Source organism: Dipodomys ordii, unplaced genomic scaffold, assembly GCF_000151885.1.
Source record: "Dipodomys ordii isolate 6190 unplaced genomic scaffold, Dord_2.0 Scaffold14, whole genome shotgun sequence".
NCBI lineage: Eukaryota > Metazoa > Chordata > Mammalia > Rodentia > Heteromyidae > Dipodomys > Dipodomys ordii.
The window spans coordinates 5,362,601-5,390,538 of NW_012267230.1; the positions used below are offsets into that span (position 1 = coordinate 5,362,601).

The 27,938-nt window shown below is 50.4% G+C and overlaps 2 protein-coding genes across 2 annotated transcripts; both read right to left on the reverse strand.

Annotated features, from left to right (window-relative positions):
• Positions 1-512: 512 nt before the first annotated feature.
• Positions 513-25,042, reverse strand: Mvp (major vault protein). The gene is made up of 15 exons (XM_013011694.1): positions 24,969-25,042; positions 15,147-15,290; positions 14,619-14,814; positions 13,194-13,317; positions 12,934-13,065; positions 11,802-11,896; positions 10,810-11,046; positions 6,943-7,224; positions 5,553-5,797; positions 5,258-5,455; positions 4,107-4,493; positions 3,259-3,375; positions 2,948-3,074; positions 2,376-2,564; positions 513-807 (listed from the first exon to the last, which is right to left on the reverse strand). Coding segments are annotated over exons 1-15 (2,682 nt in total). The 5' UTR covers positions 24,971-25,042; the 3' UTR covers positions 513-600.
• Positions 25,043-25,568: 526 nt separating this feature from the next.
• On the reverse strand, positions 25,569-27,873 carry Pagr1 (PAXIP1 associated glutamate-rich protein 1). The gene is made up of 3 exons (XM_013011384.1): positions 27,355-27,873; positions 27,051-27,133; positions 25,569-25,862 (listed from the first exon to the last, which is right to left on the reverse strand). Exons 1-3 carry the CDS (start codon positions 27,831-27,833, stop codon positions 25,663-25,665), a joined length of 762 nt encoding a protein of 253 aa, XP_012866838.1. The 5' UTR covers positions 27,834-27,873; the 3' UTR covers positions 25,569-25,662.
• Positions 27,874-27,938: the final 65 nt, after the last annotated feature.

Here is a 27,938-nt window from a genome sequence, read left to right on the forward strand (position 1 = left end):
GCTGAGATCTGAGGATCCTGGTTAAAAACAGCCTAGGAACCAAAAGACCATGAGACTCTTATCTCCAATTAATCACCAAAATGCCGGCAGTGGAGCTGTGGCTCAAGTGGGAAAGCTTCAGCCTTTTAAAGAAAAAGCTAAGGGATAGCACCTAGGCCCTGAATTCAAGGCATGAGTACCTAAAGAACAGTGGGGTTGGTAAGGTTTTTTTTGGGGGGGAGGGTGTCACATTTATCAGGTTCTTCTTTTCCCTGCCTCAGTTTCCTTCCTACCTTATCGATGTGAATAATCTCCAGTAAATTATCTCAAGATCTTAAGTGTATCTTCCCTTCACCATTACCATCTTCCCCTTCCCAACCCCCCAATCTTGTAATCCAGGCTTGAGACACTGGAAAATAGTTTAGTTTAGATTTTCATTATTTGTGTGTGCCAGTACTGGGGCTTGAACTCAGATCCTGGCCCTGTCATTCACCCCCCCATCCTCACTGCCTCTACACTTAAACTTTATGGCATAGGTTTTTTCGTTTGTTTATTTGTTTTGTTTATAAGGCCGCAGATTGCCAGAATTGGTATTCGTGCAGGGCTTAGCTAAGACACGTCTTATTTGCCTGTAGAACTTTGAGAGGCTAGAGGGTCCTGCAGAATCAAGCCCTCCTGGGGGCTGGGCCTGCTGGCATCCTTTTTGGCTGAAGGCTGACCCTCTGCCCCCAGCCCCAACAACCCAAGGGCTGTGCTGAAGAGGTTGATGGGAGCGTTGCCATTGGTGATTAGGGTTGACTTCAGGCCCAGTGACTGGAGCAGTTTTACCTGCAAGAAAGGGAGGGAAGTAGACATCAGACACTCCATACTTCCCACCCTGTCCTCATAGCCCTCCGGAGGCTTGAACCTGATCTGAAGAGATGACTCTCTTCTCCTCGTAGTGCCCTGCTTTCCTTCCTTCAGGTGTGCTCTGATAGCTCATCCCTGTAATCCTAGCTGCGGAACCATGCTTGGAGACTTTTCTGCCTAACTGGCTTCCAACATTGACTCTTCAGATCTTAGTGATCTGAATCACTAGGACTACTGGCATTATCACCAAGGCCTAGCTGGGCAAAGACGTCTGCATGTGTGTAAACAAAACACGTGTCCTGGAGGGAAAAAAAAAAACAAAACAGGAAAATGGCTCCCCTAGGTACCAAAAAAGTGTTTGTGTGCACGCATGCACGTGCACACGCACACACACACACACTGCCAGGCACCTGTAATCCTAGCTACTTAGGAGGCTGAGATCTGAGGATCACAGTTCAAAGCCAGTCCAGGCAGAAAAGTCCCTGTGAGACTTGATACTGTGGCTCAAGTGGTAGAGCGCTAGCATTGAGCACAGAGAGGCTCAAGCCCAGGGCCTAGGCTCAGGGATAGGGCCTAGGTCCTGAGTTCAAGCCCCACAACCAACAAAACAAAACCAAAAACCCTTAAGGGTAGGTATCTTTCTGGGAGGGAGACTCTGGCAGAAGCCATGCTTTCTTTGAAGGAATGCTCAAACATCATCAAAGTTGATGAATGAACCACCTATGAGATCTCTGGACCCAAGGGATAAAACTGTGCCACAGCACGCATCACAGACAGAATGGATTATATGTCACAGCCGAGGAGAGCACTGAGCTAAAGGGGATCTGAGTCCAAACCCCATAAATATCCATGACGTTGGAGCACTCATGGTCCTGTGATCCCCGGGCATCCACCCCCACATCTGGGCATGCGCCATCTCTGATCTTTCCTTTGCTTTACGGGGAATCTTCCATGGTCTCTACCTCACTATGTCCTAACATTCTTTTCTGCAATTCCATCGCTACTCAGTACCCAAGGGCCAGATGGAGACCTTCTCCCTGGAACATCATTGGTCCCAGTCTGTTCACATGAGCACTGAGCACTGAGCACAGACCAACATGGCCCCAGCAGCTCCGGCTCCTAGCAGAGTCCAATACAGTCCCTGAGGCTGACACATCAGGACATTGTGTTCAAGTGACCCCTTCAGGCAGGGCAGTTCAGTTCCTACCCCTGACATCTTAGATATGGGGGGAGGGTGAGAATGTGTGTGTGTGTGTGTGTGTGTGTGTGTGTGTGTGTGTGCTGGTCCTGGGGCTTGAACTCAGAACTTGGGTGCTGTCCATTAGCTTTTCTGCTTGAGACTAGCACCCTACCACTTGAGCCACAGCTCCTCTTCTGGTCCTTTGGTGGTTCGTGGGAGGTTAAGAGTCTCACGGACTTTCTTGACCCATTTGGCTTCAAACTGTGATCCTCACATCTCAGCCTCCTATGTAGCTAGGATTACAGGCGTGAACCACCAGTGTCTAGCTCTCTTCCTAGATGTCGAGTTTGCCTCCTCCAACTCTCACCTGCATCTCGGGCCCAGCCACTGCCAGGTCCCTTATGGTGCTGGGGCCCAGGGCCTCGGTCATCTGCTTGAACTTCTTGGCCTCCACATCAGCCAACTGCTGGGCCTTCTTTACTTCCAGCTCTAGTTGGGCCTGAGCATAGACCAGTTCCAGCTCTCGAACTTTCTTTATTCTGTCAAGCTCAGCTTCCTGCAAGGGGAAAATCCAGCTGGTTTCAGATCATGTGCTTCTGGGGACTGGCTAGTGAGTTGCCAGAGCCAGCAGGTCCCCTGAGGAAACTGAGGCAGACGGGTTAGGGTTGGGAGCTTTTTCAATCTCTAGCCGAGCCTCAATATGAATGATACCTGGCCGAGGGTTTCAAATAAGGCCATGTCTGTAAAACACACACAGTAGGGGTGAGGGAAACAATCGTACCTTCAAGGAATGCCCTCAACACATTACCACAGAGCAACACCTAACCTTTGTGAGCCTAAGGATACTTAAATAGGGTGCGTGTTAGGGTGCGTGGTCTCTGACTTAATTTCAGGCCTCCCCAGCCATGGCCTTCCACGGAGGGCCTCTCCCCAACTCACTGTTTCAATGGCCAACGCCTCTGCCTTCAGCTTGGCCTGCAGCACAGACCCTTCCCCTTCGATCCGAGCTGCCTCTGCCCGGGACTCGGCCTCCGCTTTGGCATTGCCAGTGCTCTCCACTGCCACACTGGAGGGGAGACAGTCATGTGAGGTCCAGGAGAACGCCCTGCCCATCTGGGGCTTTGATTTTCTCTATGTGATGCGCTTCCCCCAGCCCCCCATCTCTCTCTCTCTCACACACACACACAACATCTGTCCCCAGACTCAGCTTGGCCTGGCCAGGCTTTTTCTCTACTTCTCAACCCACCCACCTCATAGCCTCAAGCTCCAAGAGTTCCTTTCGGGCTTTTTCGGCTTCTGATTGGTCCAAGATCTTCTGTCTCTCCAGCCGTCCCCGGGCCTCCTGCTCTAGTCTCTGAGCCTCATGCCTGACAGAGAGTGAGGACAGGTAAGATGCAGGCCTGGGGCCCCGAGCTGGGACAGGAGGAGCGAGGGGAGAGAATAGCACGCTATGAGGAATCAGGACAGACCTTCCCAGCCTCGCTTCCCACTCCCACAGCCATTCCAAAAGCAGCTCTATTCACAAGTCTATATGTGAGGACACAGGAATGGCGGGGTTCACCCCCCCTCCTCCCATCCATACCTCTCCTGCTTTTACAGATGGCATCCACCAGTGGGGGGAAAAGCAAACAAGCAAGGATGACTTCAGACAGAGACAAGCATCTGGGTGAGCAGGTAACATGGGTACTATTGCAATTGGGAGAGGAAGAAAAGAGCTTGCCAAGGCTAAGACTCTAGAGCAGAGGAGAGAGAAGAGGCTGCGTTGGAAACACTCCAGGGAAAGTGCTGGAATGGCTGATGTGAGAAAGGCTTAGGTGGGCTGGGAAGGTGGCTTAGCGGTAGAGTGCTTGCCTAGCATGCACAAAGCCCTGGGTTCCATTCCTCAGTACCACATACACAGAAAAAGCTGGAAGTGGTACTGTGGCTCAAGTGGCAGAGTGCTAGCCTTGAGCAAAAGAAGCTCAGGGACAGTGCCCAGGCCCTGAGTTCAAATCCCAGGATAGGCAAAAAAAAAAAGATGGCTGCAGGGGACCGTTAGCAGACGCCATGTTATTGGAGCTTGGCAGTGGCTGAGTTGGATCCCTGGGGCCTCACTCACTTGGCTGCGGCCTCCTGGGAGTTGGTAGTGATCTCGATGGCCAGCTGGACGCTGCGCTGTAGGGCATCTCGAGTCCTCTGGTCCACTGGCTCCACTGACTGCACATCCACGCTGCTGACCACCAGCCCATTTTGGGGAAAGACAGCCCGGTCCCGGGGCCTGGGCAGGCCCATGCTGTCAGGGCCCTTGGCTTCAGAGGTCTCAAAGCCAAAGACCGCCATGCGGATAATGCGAGCTGAGTTCTTGTGGAAGTCATCGAAGGAGACGGAGGCCACGGCACCGCGCACGCGGGAGGCAATGGCCTTGCAGGCATCACCCACGAAGTCGGGCACTGAGAAGAGCTTGGTGGTCTCTCGAGGATCATTCCGGTCACTCACCTCAAAGTGCCTGGAAGAAGAGAGACCCAGGGCTGGGAAGGTGGCTCAGTGGTAGAGCACTTGCCTTGCATGCCTGAGGCCCTGGGTTCGATTCCTCAGCACCACATAAGCAGAAAAAGCTGGAAGTGGTGCTGTGGCTCAAGTGGTAGAGCGCTAGCCTTGAGCTGAAGAGCTGAGGGACAGCGCCCAGGCCCAGAGTTCAGGCCCCACAACCAGACCCCCCCCCAAAAAAGAAGAGAGACCCAGGATGGGAAAGGCATTTCCCCCAGAAAACAATACTGTCTTAAGCTCTCCCTCTCTCCCTCCTTCTCTCTCTCTCCCTCCCTTCCTCCCTCCCCCTCTCTCTTTCTTTCTGTCTATCCTCTCTATTCTTTCCCTATTCTCTTTTTTGTTGCTCCAACTCGAACTCAAACCTCACAGTTTTTTTTTTCTTCTGCTCAAAGCTGGTGCTTTTCCACTTGAGCCACCGCTCTGCTTCCAGCTTTTTGGTGGTAAGTAGAGATAAGAGTCTCACGGACTTTCCTGTTTGCACTGGCTTCCAACCATGATCCTCAGATCTCAGCCTCCTAAATAGCTAGGATTATAGGTGTGAGCCAGCAGCACCTGGCCCCCATCAATCTTTTTTTTTTTTTTTGGTCAGTCGTGGGGCTTGAACTCTGGGCCTGGGCACTGTCCCTCAGCTTTGCTGCGGATTAGGGCACAGACTTTCCACCCCCAAGCATCTCTCTTCCCCCCAGGCTTTCTGGGGGCAGTGCCCAGCTTCGCAATCCTCACCAATTGTAGGCAAGCTGGAGCTGCAGCCTGGCGTGATCGGCCGTTTCAATGGTGATGACATCCGTGAAGAAGTCAGGCCCAAGCAGCAGGCAGAGAGCCCGGCGGGCGTGTGGACGTTTGGGTCGCCCAGCCGAGAGGGACAACATGGTGAACTGTTCCTCAGGACCTAAGGACACCAGCTCAGGCCCAAAGACCACCCTGCAGGGGTGGGGTAGGTGGGTGGAGAAAGGGAAGAGGTCAGACCCACGGACACCCACCATCCCTCCCCAGCCCCCCTGCCTGGCTGGCACCTCACCGGGCTTTCTTGGCTCTGTAGTCGTAAACCTGTACGGCTGCATTGTGGGGGACGCGGTAGCTGACCACGCGGGTCTTGTTGCGGGGAGCTGAGGGCTGACGGGCCTTGGCTGAGTCCATCTGGCCCCTGTCTGCCAGAGGGTCGTACCCCTTGTTCAGTAGCTCCTCCACCCCAGGGGGCAGCTCCTTCTCCCACAGGACCTCATCCTGGGTCAGCATGTAGGTGCTTCCGATCACAGCACGCACCTGGGGGACAGAGCTGAGGTCATCAATGCATGAAAGACGGGGGGGGGGGAGGAAGAACTCCCACCATTCCAGGCAGAACTGGACCAGGAGTACCATCGTTCATCCGGGTTAAAGGTGGCCTCTACAAAAGCAAGGCTGGCCTCTATCTCAGCTCTGGCATCTGCTCACAGCTGCCTTGTCCCCTGTGTCTGTTCCCTTATCTAGAAAATGCATGGGACAGCCAGTGGCTCAGGCCTGTATTCCTAGCTTTTCAGGAGGCTGAGATCTGAGCATCAAGGTTCAAAGCCAGTCCCAATTTATTGCCAAGCAGCCAGAAGTAGAGCTGTGGCTTAAGTGTCAGAGTACTAGCCTTCAACAAAAACACTTAGGGACAGGACCTTAGGGATAGGACCTTGGCCTTGAGTTCAAGCACCAGGACTGGCACACGTACAAAAAAAAAAAAAGGAAAGAAAGAGCAGGGTACCACTGGCCTATGCTTACAATCCTAGCTATTCAGTAGAGTAAGATCTGAAGGTCAAGATTGTAAACCAGCCTGGGCAGGAAGGTCCATGGGACTCTTATCTCCAATGTATCACAGAAAGAAGGGAAAACGAAGCTGTGAGTCTGGTGGTAGAGCACTATTCTTGAGCAATAGGAAGGAGCTCATAGATAGCGCCCAGGCCCAGAGTTCAAGCCCTGAGATCAGCAAAACAAAACAAAAACGAACAAACAAACAGAGCTGGGCAGCACTGGTGGCTCACGCCTGTAATCCTAACTACTCAGGAGACTGAGATCTGAGGATCTCAGTTCAAAGCCAGCCTGGGCAGGAAAGTCCCTGAGACTCTTATCTTCAATAAACCACTCAGAAAACTGGAAGTGGCACTGTGGCTCAAGCGGTAGAGCGGTAGAGCGTTAGCCTTGAGCTGAAGAGCTGAGGGACAGCGCCCAGGCCCAGAGTTTAAGCCCCACAACCACCACCAACAACAACAAAAAAGATATGCATAGATAGCAAATGTGCATGGATTAACGCCCTTCTTTCTTGTCAGTCTAGCAGCAGCTGTGATCAATGAAGTTGAAGACCCCTCCACACCTCCATCCCATGCTCCCCTTTCAGGAAGTCACCATTGTGGTCCCACAGCAACAAAGGGCCCAGTCCTGAGCGTTACCTTTCCAGTCTTGACATCCTGCACGTAGATACCCTCGTTTTCATCCAGCGGGATGGCTTGCCGCTCCTCCACCACCTCCACCTTGGCAGATGGCACATATTCCAGGGGTCCACGGATGAGCCAGCGGTCGCCAGCCTGGCGAGATACCTTCTCCTCCTCCTCGCCCTCCTCCAGGGACTGCAGAGCCCGTAGCAGCAAGCCCTGCTGCTCTGACAGCACATATACATCCTGGATGCCTCGTTCCAGCCTCTCTCCCGGCTGCAGGAAAAAGGACTTCTCTCCCTAATAGGGAAGAAGAGGCTGCTTAGGAACTCACAGTGATCTGGGGCTCCTGTGGAGGACAGGGGTCCCCGCTAGAGCACTGTGAGACTCGGCAGAAATTCGTCTATTCAAAACACATTGTGAAAGGTTTCACAAACTATGATGACCAAGATCTGCAGACACCAACAGTCAAGAATTAACCTAAGCTAGGTGCTGGTGGCTCATGCCTATAATCCTAGCTACTCAGGAGGCTGAGATCTGAGGATCTCGGTTCCAAGCCAGCCTGGGCAGGAAAGACCCTGAGACTCTTATCTCCAATAAACCACTACAAAACCAGAAGTGGCGCTGTGGCTCAAGTGATAGAGCACTCACTCGCTTTGAGCTGAAGAGCACTGGGACAGGGCCCAGGCTGAGAGTTCAAGCCCCATGACCAACAACAACAAAAAAAATTAACCTAAGTTGGTATGATGAATCACTCCTCTAGTGCAGGTTTAGGAAAAAAAAAAAAGGCCAGCTGCTAGTCAGACTGTCTCCAAAAAAACCCCAAAAAGTCAAAATGAAAAAGAAGTTATTGAAAATTGTTTAAGGTGATAGATAGGCGAATTATTTGATCATTATGTTCTGTACATTTGCATCGAATTATATTGCATTCCACCAATATATACAATTAAGTGTTTATTTAAAAGACAGATATATAAACTGGGGGCTGGGGGGGCTCATGCTTATAATCCTAGCTACTCAAGAGGTTGAGATCTGAGGATCACAGTTCAAGGCCAATCCAGGCAGGAAAGTCCATGAGACTCATCTCCAATTAACCATCAGAAAACCAGAAGTGGAGCTGTAAGCTCAGGGACAGTGCCCAGGCCCTGAGTTCAAGCTCCATGATCAAAAAATATATATATATATATATAAAAATGTGCACTCTGTGTGTATGTGTGTGTGTGTGAGAGAGAGAGAGAGAGAGAATTAACCTACTATCCCTCTTCATCTCATTTTTTTCTTTTTTGTGCTGGTACTGGGAATTGAACTCGGGGTCTCCTGTTCTCACTTGGCTTTTTTGCTCAAAGCTGACATTCTACCACTTGAACCATACCTATACTTTTTTCTTTGTGCTTGTTCTAGGGCCCAAGCACTGTCCTAGAGCTTCTGACTGCTCAAGACTAGGATTCTACACTTGAGCCATAGCTCTGCTTCCAGCTTTTTTGGTAGTTTTAGTGGAGATGAGTCTCATAGACTTTCCTGCCTGAGCTGGTTTTGAACGATGATCCTCAGATTTCAGTCTCCTGAATAGTGGGGATTATAGACATAAGCCATTGGCGCACCTGGCTCCTCCACACCTATACTTCTTTTTTTTTTTTTTTTTGGTCGGTCGTGGGGTTTGAACTCTGGGCCTGGGCGCTGTCCCTCAGCTCTTCAGCTCAAGGCGAGCGCTCAACCACTTGAGCCACAGCGCCACTTCCGGTTTTCTGGTGGTTTATTGGAGATAGGAGTCTCACCGTCTCTCCTGCTTGGGCTGGCTTTGAACTGCGATCCTCAGATCTCAGCCTCCTGAGTAGCTAGGATTACAGGCATGAGCCACCAGCGCCCGGCCTGAGGCCATTTTTTTTTCCCATACTTTTCAACCCTTCTTAGTTGAATCTACAGGCACAAAACCCATGGATCAGAAGAGATGAGTTTGTTTTTTACTGAGGTATAATCCACATACAAAATTTACCCAGAGTATACAAGTCAGTTGGTTTAGTATTTTCAGCATTGGACTATATAAGTCTACAATAGTTTGATCACCCTGAAAAAGAAACATTGTATCTAATAGCAGTTTCTGTCATTCATTACAACCTACCCACCCTTACTACCCTGCTATCTTTCTAGGTTTGTCTATTCTGGGCATTACATGTAAATTACACACTCATGTTCTTTTTCTTTCTTTTTTGGCCAGTCCTGGGGCTTGAACTCAGGGCCTGGGCACTATCCCTGAGCTTCTTTTTGCTCAAGGCTAGCACTTTACCACTTGAGCACAGTACCATTTGGGCTTTTTCTCTTTATGTGGTACTGAGGAATCGAACCCAGGGTTTCATGCATGCGAGGCAAGCACTCTACCATGGAGCCACATTCCCAGCCCTTTAGTTCTTTTTACGGAGGAATGATATTCTGTTTATGGTTATGCCACAACTTTGTCAGGTTGGAGCTTGAACTCAGGTGCTGTCCCTGAGCTTTTTTGCTCAAGACTAATACTCGATCATTTAAAGCCACAGCGCCACTTTTGGTTTTCTGGTGATTAATTGGAGATAAAGTCTCACAGACTTTCCTGCCTGGGTTGGCTTCAAACTGTGATCCTCAGATCTCAGTCTCGGAAGTGGCGCTGTGGCTCAAGCTGTAGAGCGTTCGCCTTGAGCTGAAGAGTACAGGGACAGCACCCAGGCCCAGAGTTCAAGCCCCACGACCGACAAATGAAACAAAACAAAACAAAAGACAAAAGATCTCAGTCTCTTGAGTAGCTAGGATTACAGGTGTGAGCCACCGATGCCCAGCTTATGCCACAACTTTTTATCCATTCAGTTGGTGGATATTTGGATATTTTGACATTTATTCTAGGGGAGGTGGTGCTGAGATTTGAACTCAGGACCTTGCATTTTTGCTCAACTTGGTTGCTTATGGCTGGTGCTCTACTACTTGAGTCAGACCTCCAGTTCTGCTTTTTGCTAGTTATTTTAGAGTTGGGAGTCTTGTGAACTTTTTGTGCCTGGGTTGGCCTTAAACTTCCAGATCTTAGCCTCATGAGTAGCTAGGATGACAGACGTGAACCACCATCTACTGTGTTGACTTTTTTGTTCTCTTGGGTTTTGTTTTGTTTTTGTCAGTCGTGGGGCCTGAACTCTGGGCCTGGCACTGTCCCTAAGCTCTTCAGCTCAAGGCTAATGCTCTACTACTTGAGCCACTTAGGGCTTGTTCTGCTTATGTGGTGCTGAGGAATGGAACCCAGGGCCTCAGGCATGCAAGGCAAGCACTCTACCACTGAGCCACCTTCCCAGCCCAGTCTCTTGGTTTTGCATATAAAATATGCCAAGAGGACTGCCACAGGCCTCCATTTCCATATTGTCTAGGCTGTGTTCATGACACGACACCCGAGCTGAACCATTTGTAGAAACCTAGAGGCTTAAATATTCTCTCCTACCTTTTGCAGACAGTTGGCTGTCTGTGGTATTCCCACGTACAGTTCCGTGGAAGGGGGAGGTGGGGGGGTGGGGAGGGAAAGCTGTGAGAATTATTTTAAGCAAGATAACAAAGGTTCCAGAATACTGAGAGCCAATTCTGGGTGTTCAGGCATAGGAGACCAGCAGGACCCCTTTCCCAAAAGAGGCAGCAGGTACTTGGGATCTGGGGTGGAGGGGTGGGGGGGGGCACCAGGGACAGGGCCCAGAAAAACCAGGGAAGCAAACAGGACAGCGTCCCATCTACATAGACTTAAGTGCATAAAGCCACTGAAGGCATTTCCACATGGTGTACCTGGCTTGCAAAGCAATTCAGGGTAAGAGCTCAGAAGGCCTCCTGCCACTTGGGGCCTCGGCCTCGGCTAGCAGGCACACACGGAGGCTCTGGAAAGCTCACCTTGATGACCTTCTTTTGGCCCAGCTGGTTCTTGCCATCTGCTCCGACGGGATCAAGGATCACACAGTAGTGTTGGGGGCCCAGTGTGGTGATGGGCACCACCCCCAGCATCTCCTCATTGACATCGGGCACGTGGGCCGCTGTGTCCTTCACCATCACCAGCCATTCCTCCCCCGTGCGACGGGCCACACCACGGAAGTCCAGGAAGCTCTGCCGAGCCCGCAGGTGCAGAGCTGTCTGTAGGAGACAGGGTATTAGAGGAGCCCGCCCTCCAACTTCCTGCTCACATTTCCTTGGGGATCTGGCCAATAAACACTCCCAGATCTGAGGGAGAATTTCTACCATCCCAGGAGGACAATTCGTTTGTATGTGGATGCCAGTGCTGAGGCTCGAACTCAGGGCCTCAGACTCTCACTTAACTTTTTTACCCAAGGCCGGGGGGCTCTACCACTTGAACCACACTTCTGCATTTCTGGCTTTTGGCTGTTTAGTTGGAGATGAAAGTCTCTTAATTGGTCTTCCTGGTCTGGCTTTGAACCACAATCTTCAGATCTCAGCCTCTTGTTTTGTTTTGTTTGCCAGTCCTGAGGCTTGAACTCAGGGCCTGGGCCCTGTCCCTGAGCTTCTTTTGTTCAAGGCTAGCACTCTGCCACTTGAGCCAGAGCACCACTTGCGGCTTTTTCTGTGTATGTGGTACTGAAAAACCCAGGGCTTCATGCATGCCAGGCAAGCACTGTACCACTAAGCCATATTCCCAGCCCCTCAACCTCCTTAGTAGTTAGGATTACAGGCATGAGCCACCAGCACCAGGCCTCAGGAGGACTTTGTAACCTTCACAGCTGCCCCAAGGTTCCTCTCAGATCATCTGGCTTCTGAATTCTCTCTAGTGACCCTAGAAATATAGCTTCACTTTCCTCCCACTGCTCACAGTGGGCGGCTCACAGTGGGAGGAAAAGCCCAGGGTCCCCTGACCCAGATCCCAGGGCACAAACCTTTTCTGTAAGGATGATAGCATCCACCAGATCCAGAACTTCCTCAAAGACTGCTGGAAGATAGGCACCCACTGAGCGGACCAGCCATTCTTCTCCTGGGCCAAGCGAAGGGTCAAAGGTTAGACAGACTCCTCAGTTGCCCATGCAACAGGGGACCAGTTGGTCCCCAGGCTTAAGGTTCTTCGCTCCCTTTCTAGAAGGCCGGAGGAAAACTAACCCCTACCCCAGGAAAATCAAAAGAAGGTCTTCTAGAAGCTGGGGATAGGAACAGACACCTGTAATCTAGTACTTAGAGAGCAGAGACGGGGGCCCCTGAATTTGAGGTGTGGGACCAGCCCGGGCTACATAGAGAGATCCTGTCCAAATATAAATAGATAAATGAAGACTAATAAATAAATAAAAAGGAGGAGGAGGAGGAGGAAAAGAAGAAGGAAGAAGAAGAAGAAGAAGAAGAAGAAGAAGAAGAAGAAGAAGAAGAAGAAGAAGAAGGAGAAGAAGAAGGAGAAGAAGCAGCAGCAGCAGCAAACTAGGTTTGTAACACTAGCTACTCAGGAGGCTGAGACCCTGAGAATTGTGATTTAAAGCCAGTCCAGGCAGAAAAGCCCATGAGATTCTTTCTCTCCAATTTACCATAAAAAAGCTGGAAAGTGGAGCTGTGGTTCAAGTAGTAGAAGGCCAGCCATGATCAGGAAAGCAGAAGGACAGAAGGCCAGGAGTTCAAGATCCAGTACACACACACACACACACAGAGCAGCAGCAAACAGGCATATGGCTTAAGCCTGCAATCTAAGTTACTGGGGAGACAGAGATCTAGGCATCATGGTTCAGGCTAGTACAGGCCTAAAGTTTGCCTGGCTTCATTTTAACCAATGGCTAGGTAGCGTGGTGTATGGCTGGCATTCCCCTGGGACTAGGGGAAACACAAGATAAAACACAAGGACTGCGTTTTATCTGCAGAATAACCATGGTGAAAAGGGGCTGAAGCCATAGCTAAGCAAGCCCTTTGCAAGTGTGAGGCCCTGAGTTCAAAGCCCAGGACAGACAGGCAGACAGGCAGACAGACAGACTAGGAAAGGCCCCTCTGCCCCAGGCTTCGTGGGCTTCCCCTCTTTTCCACTCGCAGTGGCCCCACCTGTCACCCTCTCCTTGCCATCCCGGTCCCAGCATTCCTTGCGGGCCCTCAGCCGCAAGGCCTGGTTCTGCCTGATGACTGTTGCCTGAATGATCTCCACGACCTCCACTTCCTTCCGGGGGATGTACGTGCCTGGGAAGGGGAGGGGGGGAATGGAGCTGAGATCAGTGGTCAGAAGATGGCAGACCCACAGCGGGGAAAGGTGGGGTGGGGAGAAGGAAGCCACAACCCTGACCAAGCCCCATGAGGAGATCATGTACCGGGCCCCTCAAACAGCCATTCATCTCCTGCCAACACCTTGTCTCCATTCTTATCCTCAAAGTCCAGCAAAGCCTTAAGGTGCAGGGCAGTGTTGGGCAGAACAACTTGCAGTGGGGTGATGTCCTAGGAAGAGAAGAAAAGGTTATAGGGTATTCCGTGTTATGACTCTGGCTGGGTGCTGGTAATCCAGGCTTGTAATCTTAGCTACCTAAGAAGCTGAGATCTGAGGATCTCACATTAAAGCCAGTCTGTCTGGGTGGACAAAGCCAAGAGACTTTCTTCAGCTAATCAATAAAAAGCTAGAAGTGAAGTTATGGCTCAAATGGTAAAGTGCCAGCCCTAAATGAAGACGAGTACAAGGCCCTGAGTTCAAGCATCAGTATCAGTACAGAGAAGAAAAACAAAGGAGGAAAAAAAAAAGCACTGTATAGAGGGATAGGGGTACAGTGACTACTTCACATAGGCAGGCCCTGAGTTTGATCCCCAAACCAGGAGGAAGGAAGGAAAGAAGAAAGAAGAAGGGGCTGGGAAGGTGGCCCAGTGGTAGAGCGCTTGCCTTGCATGCCTGAGGCCTGGGGTTCAATTCTTCAGCACCACATAAGCAAAAAGAAAAAAAGCTGGAAGTGGCGCTGTGGCTCCAGTGGTAGAGTGCTAGCCTTGAGCTGAAGAGCTGAGGGACAGTGCCCAGGCCCAGAGTTCAGGCCCATGACTGGACCCAAAAAAAAAAAAAGAAAAAAGAAAGAAGAAGAAGGAGAAGAAGGTGAAGAAGGAGGAAAAGGAAAAAGAGGAGGAGGTAGAAAGAAGAAGAACCCTAGCTACATAGGAGGCAGTAAGAGGACCGAGAGTCAAGGCCAGCCTGGGAAAAAAGAAGAGACTTCATCTCAACCAATCATCAGACCTGGTGATGAATGCCTGTCTTCCTCCCCCCCCTTTCCCCCCCACCCCCGTCCCCCGCCCAACAGCACAAGCAGGGAGGCTGAGAGCTGAAGATTGAGATTTGAAGCCAGACCTGGCAGCAAAGCCTGTGAGACTCTTATCTTTAACTACCAAAAAGGCCACAAGTGAAGCTGTGGCTCAAATAGTAGAGCACTAGCCTTGAACACAAAAGCTTAGGGACAGTTCCCAGGCCCTGAGTTCAAGCCCTAGGATGAGCACACACACACACACACACACACACACACACACACATCCACATCCAGGTGGCAAGACCAGCCAACAGTCCCCAGAGGAGGAACAAATCTCTTTGGGAGCTGCTGTAGGGGATGGTGGTTAAGGAGGAGGGTAATGAGTCCTATTTATTCCTAGTGAGAACCAGCCAGTGTCCTTCCCCAGCGTTTCCCCTAGCCTGTTTGTTTTCCCCTCAGAAGGCAACAGAGAGCCCTAAGATGGGGTGGCAGGCCCCCACCAAGTGGTAAGTCAGGTACCTTTTCCAGCACCTCCCCTGGGTACAGGGGAAAGGGGTCCTGGGCCAGCCGGATCTCTTGGTCAGCATGGCGAAGCCGTATTTGCCCTGTGACGTCAAACAGCACTGTACCCTGGGCATCCCGGGCCACGGGGTTGACCACCATGCAGTAGTGGCGGGGAGGGACAGTCACCATGCGCTTGGGAGCAAACAGAACCCTGTTGGAAGGTTAGAAAGGCCATGAGAGCTGGGCACTGGTGGCTCACAGCTATAATCCCAGCTACTCAGGAGGCAGAGATGTGAGGATCATGGTTGAAAGCCAACCTGGGCAGGAAAGGCCATGAGATTCATCACCAACAAACCACCAGAAAATCAGAAGTGGCGCTGTGGCTCAAAGTGGTAGATTGCTCACCTTGAGCACAAAGAGGCTCAGGGACAGCACTCAGGCCTGGAGTGTATGAACCACAACTTCCTTCCCAAAGCAAGAAGACTTCCCCACAGCTCTCCCCATTTTGGGAACAGAGAGGAGGAAACAAGGGACCCCACCAACCTCTCATTGTCTTGCCGGATATAAGTCTTTGGGCCAACTTCCACTCGGGACACATTGCTGTTCTGGTCCAGCACATGGATGTAATGGTATGGAGGGATGCGGATGATGGATTCATCAGTTGTCATGCTGAAGACCCTGGTAGCCCTGAGTATAATCAGGAAGAATGGCAGGCAGGTAGATAATGAACACAAGATTAACACAGAAAGCCAGGCACTTGGAGCTCATGCTTGTAAAACTAGCTACTCAGGAGGCTGAGATCTGAGGATCCTGGTTCAAAGCCAGCCTTGAGCAGGAAAGTCCTTGAGACTCTTTTTCTTTTTTTGCAGTCCTGGGGCTTGAACTCAGGGCCTGGCCACTGTCCCTGAGCTTCTTTTGCTCAAGGTTAGGACTCTACCACTTGAGCCACAGTCCCAATTCCAGCCTTTTCTGTTTATTGGTGTGGAGGAATGGAACCCAGGGCTTCATGCATTCTAGGCAAGCACTCTACCACTGAGCCACATTCCCAGCCTCACTCTCTTCTCACACTGACTGTAGCCCCAGATGGAGCTTTAGAAAAAGGCTTCCAGGCTAGAACTTCAAGCTGGTAAAGTTAGTCCAAGGAAGAAGGCGGCTCTGACAGGCTGGCAGATCCCAAGGGCTTGTCTGTAATCCAGGGCTAGCCCATGGCCAAAAGGTTATTTTCATAATTGTCAGGTCGCTGGAGGAAGTAGGCAGCTGGGGGGAAATGTCAGGCTGTGAGGGAAAAACAGGCTACTGCCAAGAGAGACCACGTCCCTATCTGAGTCAACCATTCTTCCAGTGCACTGGCCTAAGACACTCAAACTGACAAAACAAGCTACTCGCCACAAGTTCCCACTCACTGTAAGTTCTGATTTTACCCCACCTATAAAATCTCTGCTGTGGCTCAGGCTTGTAATCCTAGCTACTCAGGAGGCTGAGATCTGAGGATCAAGGGTCAAAGCCAGTCCAGGGGCAGGAAAGAATCCGTGAGACTCTTATCTCCAATTAGCCACTCAGAAAACTGGAAGTGGCACTGTGGCTCCAGTGGTGGAATGCTGAGCTGAAGAGCTGAGGGACAGCGCCCAGGCCCAGAATTCAAGCTCCAGAGCGACCACTCGGATCCCCACCAGGGAGTTCACCTGGGAGCGTACCCCTATAAACTTCCCTGTCAATCTTTTTATTCCTCTCTGCATGGTCTTTTTTTCACCTAAAACCTTACAATAATCTTTGTCTGCACTCCTCTCCCTGTGCATGAAGTAGTCCTGGGATGAGGGGTAAGTGGCCCATTATGGAAGGAATCTTAGACAAAAGTGATGCTTCCAGAAATTCAGCCAGATTAGTACCTAGGAAACCATTCCAGTCCTTTCCTTCCTAGTCCTCTCTTTGGTCCGTTGTTCTGCTTGGTTCCCTGTTGTGAGCAGAGGTAAGGGTAGGGATGGGGAGGAAAGGAAAACTGGGAAATGGTTTTTTAATCCCTCCCCAACTATCCAATCTGTCATGGACTCCAGGGTAGTTTCATCCAGTGCTTGGCTTGTTCGGGAATTTTACGCATATGCACACACACAAACATTTGTCTCTACAGTCAGCACCCTTTGGACTTTGCACATGATCTCTCTCTCTTTTTTTTTGGTCGGTCATGGGGCCTGAACTCTGGGCCTGGGCGCTGTCCCTCAGCTCTTCAGCTCAAGGCTTGCACTCTACCACTTGAGCCACAGTGCCCACTTCTGGCTTTTTCTGCTTATGTGGTGCCAAGGAATCGAACTCAGGGCCTTATGCATGCAAGGCAAGCACTCTACCACTGAGCCACCTTCCCAGCCCCCATGCACATGATCTCTTAAGTCAAACAAAGGCTAAGGAATTGAACTCAGAACTTTTATTCAGAAATTATGGTCAGACCTCTCTTTTCTTCTCCTTTTCCTTCTTCACTTGGACATTAGTGGCTCATGCTGTAGTCCTAGCTACTCAGGAGGCTGAGTGAGATCTGAAGATCAGTTTAAAGCCACCCCAGGGCTGGGAAGGTGGCTCAGTGGTAGAGTGCTTGCCTCACATGCAGGAGGCCCTGGGCTTGATTCCTCAGCACCACATAAGCAGAAAAAGCCAGAAGTGGTGCTGTGGCTCAAGTGGTAGAGCACTAGCCTTGAGCTGAAGAGCTGAGGGACAGTGCCTAGGCCCAGAGTTCAGGCCCCACAATCAACAACAACAACAACAACAAAAAAAAAAAAAAACAGACAGGCTAGCACTGTCTACCATATGAACCACAGGTCCACTTCTGGCTTTTTGTGGTTATTGGAGAAGAGAGTCTCACCCACTTTCTTCCTGGGGATGGTTTCAAATCAGGATCCTCTGATCTCAGCCTCCTGAGTGTAGCTAAGATTATAGGCATGGGCCACTGGCACCTGCTTCAGAAATTGAGTTTTTACACCTTCTAATTCTGTCTTTCTTGTCATTAACTTCAAGAATTAGGAGACCCCCCCCCGCAAAAAAAAAAAAGAAAAACTCAAAATGTTAGGAGACCAGCAATAGAAAATTTGCCTGTACTTCCATGTGTCAAAATTGGCAAGAGCTAAGCAGGAATTTGCCCCCCCTTAGATAGCACACCATTTTGTTGCTCTCCTCTACCCCCTATTATGTACACCCAGGCCACAGAACTAGTGCCTGGCCTTAATTTTAATTTAAATAGTCAGGTGGCTGATGGATCCTGTACTGAAAAGTGTGGTTCCACTTAGATGACACCCAGATAGGGACAATGAGTCATTCATGGCCACACAAGAGTTCATGGTACTATATCAGCACTGGATTCAAGCTGCCTGGGATTATGGACAGCTGTGATATGCAGTTTCATACCTTGTTTCCTTCCTCTCCTTTTGAACTAAGTTCCTCTAAGGTCTCAGAGGAATTCTGCTCCCTCATTCTTTTATATCTTGTAACTTTGTATGGAATCTGAACTTGATCCTTTTCCCTGGGTCCCTTTCACTTGAAGTTAATTTCCCTAAATTGTAGGAAGGTGGCTTTTGTCAACTTCAGTGTTCCTTTTCCAGTCTTTGAAAACCAAGGGGGCCCTCCTCTCTAAATTCCTGCTCTCCTCCCCATGCAAGCCCAGGGCTTCTTTCTTTCTTCTATGTCTCAGCTTGGTTTCTCTTCCATGGTATGAAATGAGATATCAATTTCTGGACAGTCTCCAAGGCTAGGGCTGCCTGGTCGGTGGCTCAAACATTTCTTCAATGAGTGACCGTAGCTGAGTTCCTAGATCGCGTAACCTGTCTGGAGGACTACAAACCAGAATGGATAGCAGTGTCTTACTCTGCATTATGAGGACATACATATACATATGCATATATATACATCCATATATATGTATAATATATAATATAATATATATATGGCGTTCATAGCAGCCCAGCACCCATGGCTCACTCCTGTAATCCTAGCTACTCAAGAGACTGAGATTTGAAGATCAAAGTTCAAAACCAGCTTGCACAGGAAAGTGGGTGACACTCCAAGGACTAAAAAACAAAACAAAACAAAACCCCCAGAATGTGGAGTTGTGGCTCACGTGGGTCAAGCTTGCAACCCTAGGTACTCAGGAGGCCGAGATCTGAGGATCAGGTTTGGAAGCCAGCCTAGGAAGGAAAGTCTGTGAGACTCTTATCTCCAGTTAATCACCAAGAAAAAAAAAACAACTGGAAATGGAGCTGTGGCTCAAGTGATAGAGCACTAGCCGTAAGCAAAAGAAGCTCAGGGACAGTTCATAAGCCTTATGTTCAAGCCCCAGGACCAGCATACACACATGCACACTCAGAACACAGCCTGTCATATGACAGTATATGCTGTGCTATTGTTGGGTGGGGCAGTGTCTGAGACTCCTCCTTCCTTCCTGGCATCGTGGCTTAGCCCTCACTTGTTTACTGACCAAGAGGATGACAAATATATATATATATATATATATATATATATATATATATCACCTCAGCTTTAGGGTAGAAGCACAGTTAAGCAGCAGCTTCCCACAGCCAAAGAAAGCTTTTCCCAGTGGCTCCTGTGCCAGCTTCTCTGCAGAGTGGAATTCTAGCCAGGAAATGGAGGAAGCGAGAGGAAGGGCTCAGCTGCAGGCAGAGGTACAGGCCAGGCTCTGAGGCCCCGGCAGGAAAGAGGTGAACTCCAGAAGGCCCTAGGAGGCTGGAAGCAGGCTCTGAGAGGCGCTCCCATTGGCTCCTTATTGGACAAAGTCCTACTCCCCACTGCCAAGGCCTCTCCACCATCTGCTACCCCAGCTGGGCCCCGTCAGGGGGCTGAGAGCCTAGCCCAGCTCAGTGACTCAGCGAGTCATCTATGGCTGATCCCTCCGGGCTTCTGCCTTGTTCTGTGTGTGTGTGTGTGTGTGTGTGTGTGTGTGTGTGTCCCCTTCACTGGGGCTTGAACTCAGGACCTGAGCACTGTCTCTTAGCTTTTTCCGCTCAAGGCTGGTATTCTACTACTTGAATTCCACATCCATTTTCTGGCTGTTTAGATCTTCCTGTCCGAGCCAGTGTCAAACTCCAATCCTCATTTCTCAGCCTCCTGAGTAGCTAGGATTTTACAGGCATGAGCCTCCATTGTCTGGTTCTTCCTGCCTTGTTGTAAGACTTCTCAGTCTTCCTGCCTTAGTACAAGTATCTCTCTCTCTCTTTTTTTTTTTCTTTTTAAATCAGTCATGGGGCTTGAACTCAGGGCCTGGGCGCTGTCCCTGAGCTCTTTTGCTCAAGAATTACGACTCTGAGCCACTTCTGGTTTTCTGATGGTTCACTAGAGATAAGAGTGTCACAGACTTTCTTGCCCAGGCTGGTTTTGAACAGTGATCTTCTGATCTCAGCCTCCGTGAGTAGCTAGGATTACAGGTGCAAGCCACCAGCACCTGGCTTATTATGCAGATCTTGTCTCACCTCCCTGACCACCCCCAGTGTACCCTAAAGCAGGGCCTTCCGTGGAGTTTACTTACCAAATTCCTTCAGAGCAGGTCTTGCTCCTACATTCACATACACTCTGACAAGTATAACACAGACTTTTATGGCTTACTACATGATATGTACAGTTAGAGATGATTATTTCCAGTATGTTAGGGTTCTTCAAAAGTTAGAAAGTTGTGTTGACCTTTGAAAGGCCTTACCCAACAGTGAGATTTTGTGTGTGTGTGTGTGTGTGTGTGTGTGTGTCGTGGGGCTTGAACTCTGGGCCTGAGTACTGTCCCTCAGCTCTTCAGCTCAAGCCAAGTGCTCTACCACTTGAACCACAATGCCACTTCCAGTTTTCTGGTGGTTAATTGGAGAGAAGAGTCTCACAGACTTTCCTGGCTGGCTTTGAACAGTGATCCTCAGATCTCAGCCTCCTGAGTAGCTGGGATTACAGGCGTGGGCCACCGGGGCCCAACAGCAGTGAGATTCTTTTCTCCAATAACCAGCACAAAGCTAGACATAGAAGCATGGCTCAAGTGGGAGAGCACCAGCCTTGAGTGAAAAAACTGAGAGGGCTGGGAATGTGGCTTAGTGGTAGAGTGTTTGCCTAGTATGCATGAAGCCCTGGGTTCGATTCCTCAGCACCACATACACTGAAAATGGTAGAAGTGGTGCTGTGGCTCAAATGGTAGAGTGCTAGCCTTGAGCAAAACAAGCTCAGAGACAGTGCCCAAGTCAAATCCTAAGACTGGCACACATATACAAAAATAACCTCAAAACTTTCACTTCAACCAAAGTAATGAGTCATGAATCACTATGGATCAGAAATCTTTCAAGGTCATCTGTGCGTGGCTGGCACAGTTCATGTGAAACTGGCAATTCCAAAGTGACATGGCTGCATGTGCTCTGCCGTGAGCAGCAGGGCACCTCTGGGAAGCTTGCTAGTGATGCCGAATCTCGCCAGAGCTTAGAAATGAATCGACCTTCTCACCCAATTCACTGAGGATTTGGGTGCATTCAAAGGCAAGCAAGGCCAAGGCTACAGTAGCTACTCTCAACGTGGGCTGGACATTAGTGGCACCCAGAGATCTCTCTCTCTCTCTTTTTTTTTAATCAGTCATGGGGCTTGAACTCTGGGCCTGGGCGCTGTCCCTCAGCTCTTCAGCTCAAGGCTAGCAGGCACTCTACCACTTGAGCCACAGCGCCACTTGCAATTTTCTGGTGGTTCATTGGAGATAAGAGTCTCATGGCCTTTCCTGCCCGGGCTGGCTTTGAACCAAGATCCTTATATCTCAGACTCCTGAGTAGCTAGGGTAAAGGCATGAGCTACCAGTGCCTGATACAGAGGTCTCTTAAAGCCACTCATCTCTGGGGATTTTTTTTTTGGGGGGTGGGGGCAGAGTTGGTCATAGAGCTTGAACTCAGGGCCTGGGCACTGTCTCTGAGCTCTTCTGTTCAAGGTGAGCACTCTACCACTTTAAGCCACAGTACCACTTCCAGTTTTCTGGTGGTTAAACAGAGAAAAGTCTCTCAGTTAACTGGTAGAGCACTAGCCTTGAGTAAAAAAGCTCAGGGACAGCAGCCAGGCCCTAAGTTCAAGCTTTAGGACCAACACACATATATTAAAAAAAAAAATTAAAAAAGCCCCAGCATTACTACAACAGCAACATTGGGTAGGAGTCATGGTTCAAATGCTCTTTAAGGGAAGATTTCACTCATTCTCCTCCACCTCCCATGGCCTAGCTCCAAGCCACCAACCATCCTGTCCCCACCCTGCCACTAGATCAACACCAAGCTTAGGTTTAAGAGCAGGTATGTGAAGTTTTAGATGCTCTCTTCAATGAGGTTGTCTTTCACTGATTTATTTATTTTTATGCTGGTCTTGGGGCTTGAACTCAGGGCCTGAGTCCCTCCCCCCCCCCCCGCCTCCCTCAAGGCTAGGGCTCTAGCACTTGAGCCACAGCTCCACTTCTGGCTTTTTTAATGATTAATTGGAAATCAGAGTCTGTCAAACTTCCCTGCCTGGCTTTGAACTGAAATCCTCAGATCTCGGCCTCCTGAGTAGCTAGGGATTACAGGTGTGAGCTACAAGCATCCAGAGCGTCTTTTACTGGCTTGAGATTAAACATTCTAATACTGTTTGGAGGATGAGTCAAATGGCTCAGGACCATCCAAGGGTTTGCAGCTTCCTGGTTTTTCATAACCACTTCCTGCTTTAGATGATTATTACTGAGAATTGACATTCTGTCAGATGTAATTCACTTTTTTTGTTTTTCAGCAGCAATTTTGAGAGAGGGGCACCCTAGCAGTCTGTTCCTCCTAGCTCCCCTGGGTGCTAGTGAAAGTCCATCATTGAAAGTGAGAGTGTGTATGTGTGTGTGTGTGTGTGTGTGTACTGAGGCTTGAATTCAGGATGTCCCTCAGCTCTTTTGCTCAGTCTACTGCCCTATCACTTGAGTCATAGCTCCACTTCTAGCTTTTTGGTGGTTAATTGGAGAGAAGTCCCAGGGACTTTCCTGCCTGGGCTAGCTTCCAACTTCAATCCTCAAATCTCATTCTGCTGAGTAGCTAGGATTACAGGTGTTAGCCACTGGCACCTGGCTCAGAAAGTTAGGATTTCTTAAGACTGGAAGTCATCCAGGAATCCAGCTTCCGGAACCACTGAAAAACCAAAAGATCTGGCTGCAAATCTTTTCTGTCTCTCTCTTTCCCTCTCTCCCTCGTTCCTTCCTTTTTTTTCTAAGATAACGAATCTCTGCTGGATTTTGGTTCATACTTGTAATACTACCACTCAGAAAGCAGGGGGGGGAGAGGTGGGAGGGGAAGAACAGAGAGAGAGAGAGAGAGAGAGAGAGAGATTCTTGCTATATTGCCCCAGCTAGACTTGATTTCCTATATTCAAATGGTAATTCTGAAGGTCTTCCAAGCCTGGCGTGGACAGCGATGCTATTTTCCAGACCTCAGCCAATGCTGGCTGGGTCAAGGTTTGCAGGAGAGCCAGACACCAGTGGCACATGCCTGTAATCCTAGCTACTCAAGAGGTTGAGATCTGAGGATTGCAGTTCAAAGCCAGCCCAGGCAGGAACATCCATGAGACTCTTATCTCCAATTAGCCACCAGAAAACCAGTGGCTCAAGTGGTAGAGTGCTTGTCTTGAGCTGAAGAGCTCAGGGACAGTGCCCAGGCCCAGAGTTCAAGCCCCACAACCAACCAAAAAAGGTTTTCAGGAGACGCTGGAACTTGTGTTTGAGGCAAGGGCCCTCCCATGAACAGCTCCCACTTGCCTTGAGCTTAATCTACACCCAGTGAAGGATTAGGCGCCCTTAAACAATTCATTTTATTCTCCTTCAAGCCCAGAAGGTACAAAAATTGCTCTGTCACCGAAGTTTGGGCTGGGCCATCCTGACCAGAGGAGACAGAATGGCTTCTCGGGCTAAATCGTCGACATTGAACAAGGCCTTAGGGCTCTGGGTAGGGCTAGTATTGCCCAGGAGACAGAGCCAATAGCAGTTCAAAGGTGGGTGTTTTCTGCAATCTGAACCAACACCCACACTCTACTAACCCAGAACCTGGGAGAGCAAAACCAAACAGGGAGCTCCCTGGCTAACTATGGCCCTAAAGGAGAGCTGTCCTCCCCAAATGGCTCCACCCAAGGGTAGGGCAAATGTTCTGTATGCCAAAGGCAGACACTAGCAGGAATTCCCAGAGATCTACCAGGCATCCATTTGACCAGCAAGCCTTTCCCCCACCTCCCCAGGGTCCACTCAGACAGGGAGTCAAATACACCAGGGAATCTTCTGCCTCAATTACCAGCCCCACTCCAATGTCACAGCTCAAAATCACTAAGTCCTGCTGGAAGGTCCGACTGAGCTTTCTATTCTTCATTTCTCCTTCCCAGAAGAAGAGTCTGGTTTACCACTCAGTGAGGCCTTCTTCACCACAGCTCTGCTAGACTTCCCACCCACAAGCCAGGCGCCTGCAGCTCACATCTGTAATCCTAGCTACTCAGAAAGCTGAGATATGAAGATTGTGGTTTGAAGCGAGCCAGGGCAGAAAAGTCTGTAGAAAAAGTCCTGAGACTCTTATCTCCGATAAATAACTCAGAAAAAGCCGGACATGGTGCTGTGGCTCAAGTGGTAGAAAGCTAGCCTTGAGCACAAAGAGGCTCAGGGACAGCACCCAGGCCCTAAGTTCAAGTTTTAGGACCAACACACATACACACACACAAAAGACTTCCCATACCATCTGTTAAGGCCCACGATCAGCCCTGCCCTGCCCAGGATACCAGGAAAACCTAGACTTTTGGCAGAGTTAACAAATCTCAATGGGGATGATTCATTCACATTCTAGCAGCTCAAGGGGAAAAGCCAGAGGTCAGCTCTCTAGATGATGATATCAAGTGGTCAGGGAGTAGAGCCAAGAACCAATCAAGCTTCAAGATGGAGTCTGAATGCACCCAGTAGAGCTCCCCTCTTCTTAGGGTGCTGGGGAATGGAACCCAGGAACTCAGAGTTGCTAAGCAAATGCTCCACTTTGTGAGCCACACCCCCAGCCCACACCATTACTGGAAGACGAGCGGTCTTGCTCTGTTGCCCAGAAATCCTGGAGATCCTCAGCCTCTCCGGTGGCTGAGACTGCAAATACATGCCATAATGCCTGACAAAGTCCTCTCTCTAACTTCTGTGGGGGGACCCTGTGCCAGAGGCTAGAGATTTGGGGAGTGTGAACTCAATGTTCACTTCAAAACCCAGAAAACCTCACGGAGGGAAAGTGAAACCTCTTAACAGCAAAGCCTCCTCCCTCCTTTCTTCCCCATGCCTGGGCAGAAGCAAGTCCCAAGGAAGCAAAGCAGGGCTAGAGGCAGCTTTGGGGGGCATAGAATGACCGTACTCACATCTATAAGCAGAGGGGCTGTTGCACTTCTCCAGATAAGAAAACTCGCTGCACTAGCACAGAGGATCACTTCCCAGCAGGGCTGGGCCGGCAGGGCGGGGCTTAGGTATTTAAAGGGCCCTTGCAGCTGGGCTGTCTCAGTGGGTGAAGCACCATAGCCAATTCCATGCCTAGGAATTTCTGCCACAGAGCCAGCTGGCATGGTCGCAAAAAAGACTATGGAGAACCAGAGAGCCACAGTCAGGGGAGCTGAGCTTGACTTTGCCCCATCTGTCTCTGATTTCCCAATCAGAGTGAATGCAGTCACGCCTTCTGGGCTCAAGTGGGTAAAGCGGGTTCCAGCTACAGCCTTGGAAGAGAAGATCATTCTGAATGTTTTGTTATTTTTATTTATTTGTCGGTCGTGGGGCCTGAACTCTGGGCCTGGGTGCTGTCCCTCAGCTCTTCAGCTCCAGGCAAGCACTCTACCACTAAGCCACCTTCCCAGGCCCTGAGTGTTTTATTTTTGAGACAGAAAAATCCACGTCTCCGAACATATTTAATAGAAAACACACACACACACACACACAAGCTTTCCTTCTTCCAGAGTTTGGGGCTTGAGCCACGCCTCCAACCCCACTCAACTTGTTCTGGTTAGAAGGATCCAGGCCCCATCAGGTACAGAATCTGCACCTGGAGGCAGTAGCAGTTAACAGTCAATATTTCCGTTGCCGGGGGAAGAGACTACTCCCTGAGGACCGGAGTGGGGGACTGGTGGAGTTGGGGTCCTCTGAATCCAAGCTGAAAAGGTCCCTCCCAGTCCGAAGGATCTGCTCCTCCAGCTTTTTGTGTCGCTTCATGTCTGAGAGGACCTTGTCCAGGCGAGCCTCTCGTTTCTGACTTCTGGCTGACATTCCTGGAGAGGAGGAAGACAGGAAATGTGGACAGGACCCTGGCACTGTGCTCTAGCCTTCTACAGCTTAAAGGAGCATAAAGTTGGGAAGCTGTTTAACCTATAGGTTTTGGTTGTGTGTGTGTATGTGTGTGTGTCCTGGGGCTTGCACTCAGGGCCTGGGCACTGTCCCTGATCATCTTTTGCTCAAGGCTAGCACTCTACCACTTGAGCCACAGCGCCACTTCCAGCTTTTTCTGCTTATGTGGTACTGAGGAATCGAGCCCAGGGCCTCATACATGCAAGGCAAGCACTTTACCACTGAGCCTCACCCTGAGCTTTATTTTTAAATCAAAGCTAGCACTGTTTCACTTGAGCCATAACTCCACTTACAGCTTTTGGTGATTAATTGGAGATAAGAGTCTCAAGGACCTTTTTGCCCAGGTTGGCTTCAAACTTCGATTAGCACAGCTCAGCCTTCTGAGTAAGTAGGATTATAGGTGTGAGCCAACAGTGCTCAGTTTGGATTTGTGTTTTAAAAGGATCAATCTGCTGACTGGAAGCAGGGACCAGTTTAGAGTGATTCCAACTGTCTAGGTAAGAGAGCTGGGCCAGATAGCTTGGATGTGTGTATGTGATTGAAGGTAGAGAATGGCAGGTGGGCTTGATGGAGCTAAAGGGACTTACTGCTGGTTTGACAGTCTGGGTACAAAAGAGAAGAGTGAATTCTGGGAAGGCACATGCCATGGGAAAGTAATGTATCCAAAAGTACAGGGATGTGGATGGAGGTAATAACGCCAGGCATGGGAAGCCTGATTGAACATCTTTGATGGTCTTTTTTTTTTTTTTTTGGTGGGGCCTGAACTCTGGGCCTGGGTGCTGTCTCTCAGCTCTTCAGCTCAAGGCTAGCGCTCTACCACTTGAGCCACAGCGCCACTTCCGGCTTTTTCTGCTTATGTGGTGCTGAGGAATCGAACCCAGAGCCTCATGCATGCAAGGCAAGCGCTCTACCACTGAGCCACCTTCCCAGCCCTGTGAAGGCAGATAGCATTAACTTAAGCCAGAAAGATGGTGCCACTGTGTGCACATTCCTTCCGGTTGCCAGGAGTTCGGTGACAGCTCAGGCACCTAGAAAGATGTCTTGAAGAGAACACCTTTTGTAGTAACTGCATGGAGAGGAACATTCCCTCCCCCAGCTCCTCCCTTTTGTACCTGGGGTGCGTCTTCGGTCAATCAAGGAGTCCTTTGGTGTCACCGGCTCATCATCGAAGTCAAATTCCGTAGGCATGTGAGGTCTGAGACAGAAGGACAGAAGGAAGGGTGAGGGGTGGTAGCCCAGGCACATACACACATTTCTCCCTGGCCTGTGGACTCTTTCCTGCTACGTTCCCTTCTTCCTTCCCTTTACTTCCTGCACTTCTGGGTCCTACTCTTTTTCTCTATTTCCCCCTAGCAGCAGAGAAATAGCGCCCACCCCCCTTACCCCCCCCCCAGATACAAAGCAGCGAGCCCTCACTTTTGCTCCTCCTCCTCTTTGGCCTCCGGCTCTTCGTCCGATCTCTCCTCTTCACTCTGGGCCTCGGGTGTAGGTGGCCGGCGCGGCAGGATGGCCGCTTGAAGCTCCAGGGTACCGTGGGCAGCCAGCAGCTCGTAGAGCCGCTGGATCTCCGAGGGCGGCGGCATCCACGCCTGCCCATCCGCGGGCAGCTCCAGCTCCTCGTCGCTGCAGGGCACGCCCCAGTCCTCGGCCTCCCCGTCCGCGTGCTCTTCCCCCGCGGTGCTGCCGGCTTCTTGGGTCTCCTCCACCCGGGACCCCTCGAGCTCAGCCTCCTCTTGGCTTCCTTCCCCCTCTTCCTCGGCCTTACTGGCCGAGACCGAGGGGTCTCCGGTATCCTCCACGGCCAGAGCCTGGAGGCCCGAAGTCACTTCCCCTTCTTCGGAAAGAGGCGCCGCGGTGGTGGCCGCCAGGTCTCCATGACTCCGGGAGAGGGACATTGATGGGCCCGGGAGGGACGGGGCCCAGCAGTGGGAGGGGTCCCCCAGGAGGGGGCGCTCGGACCCCGCCCCGCGGACGGGGATCCGAGGACCCGCGCCGAGAGA

Coding starts and splice junctions, on each gene's coding strand:
- Mvp (XM_013011694.1), bottom strand. Junction 11,897..12,933: donor TGGCAAGGAGAGGGTGACAG/GTGGGGCCACTG, acceptor CGCTTGGCCCAG/GAGAAGAATGGCTGGTCCGC. Junction 5,456..5,552: donor TACAGAGCCAAGAAAGCCCG/GTGAGGTGCCAG, acceptor CCACCCCTGCAG/GGTGGTCTTTGGGCCTGAGC.
- Pagr1 (XM_013011384.1), bottom strand. CDS start 27,833: ATGTCCCTCTCCCGGAGTCATGGAGACCTGGCGGCCACCACCGCGGCG. Junction 27,134..27,354: donor AAAGAGGAGGAGGAGCAAAA/GTGAGGGCTCGC, acceptor CTTCTGTCTCAG/ACCTCACATGCCTACGGAAT. Junction 25,863..27,050: donor TGACCGAAGACGCACCCCAG/GTACAAAAGGGA, acceptor CCTCCTCTCCAG/GAATGTCAGCCAGAAGTCAG.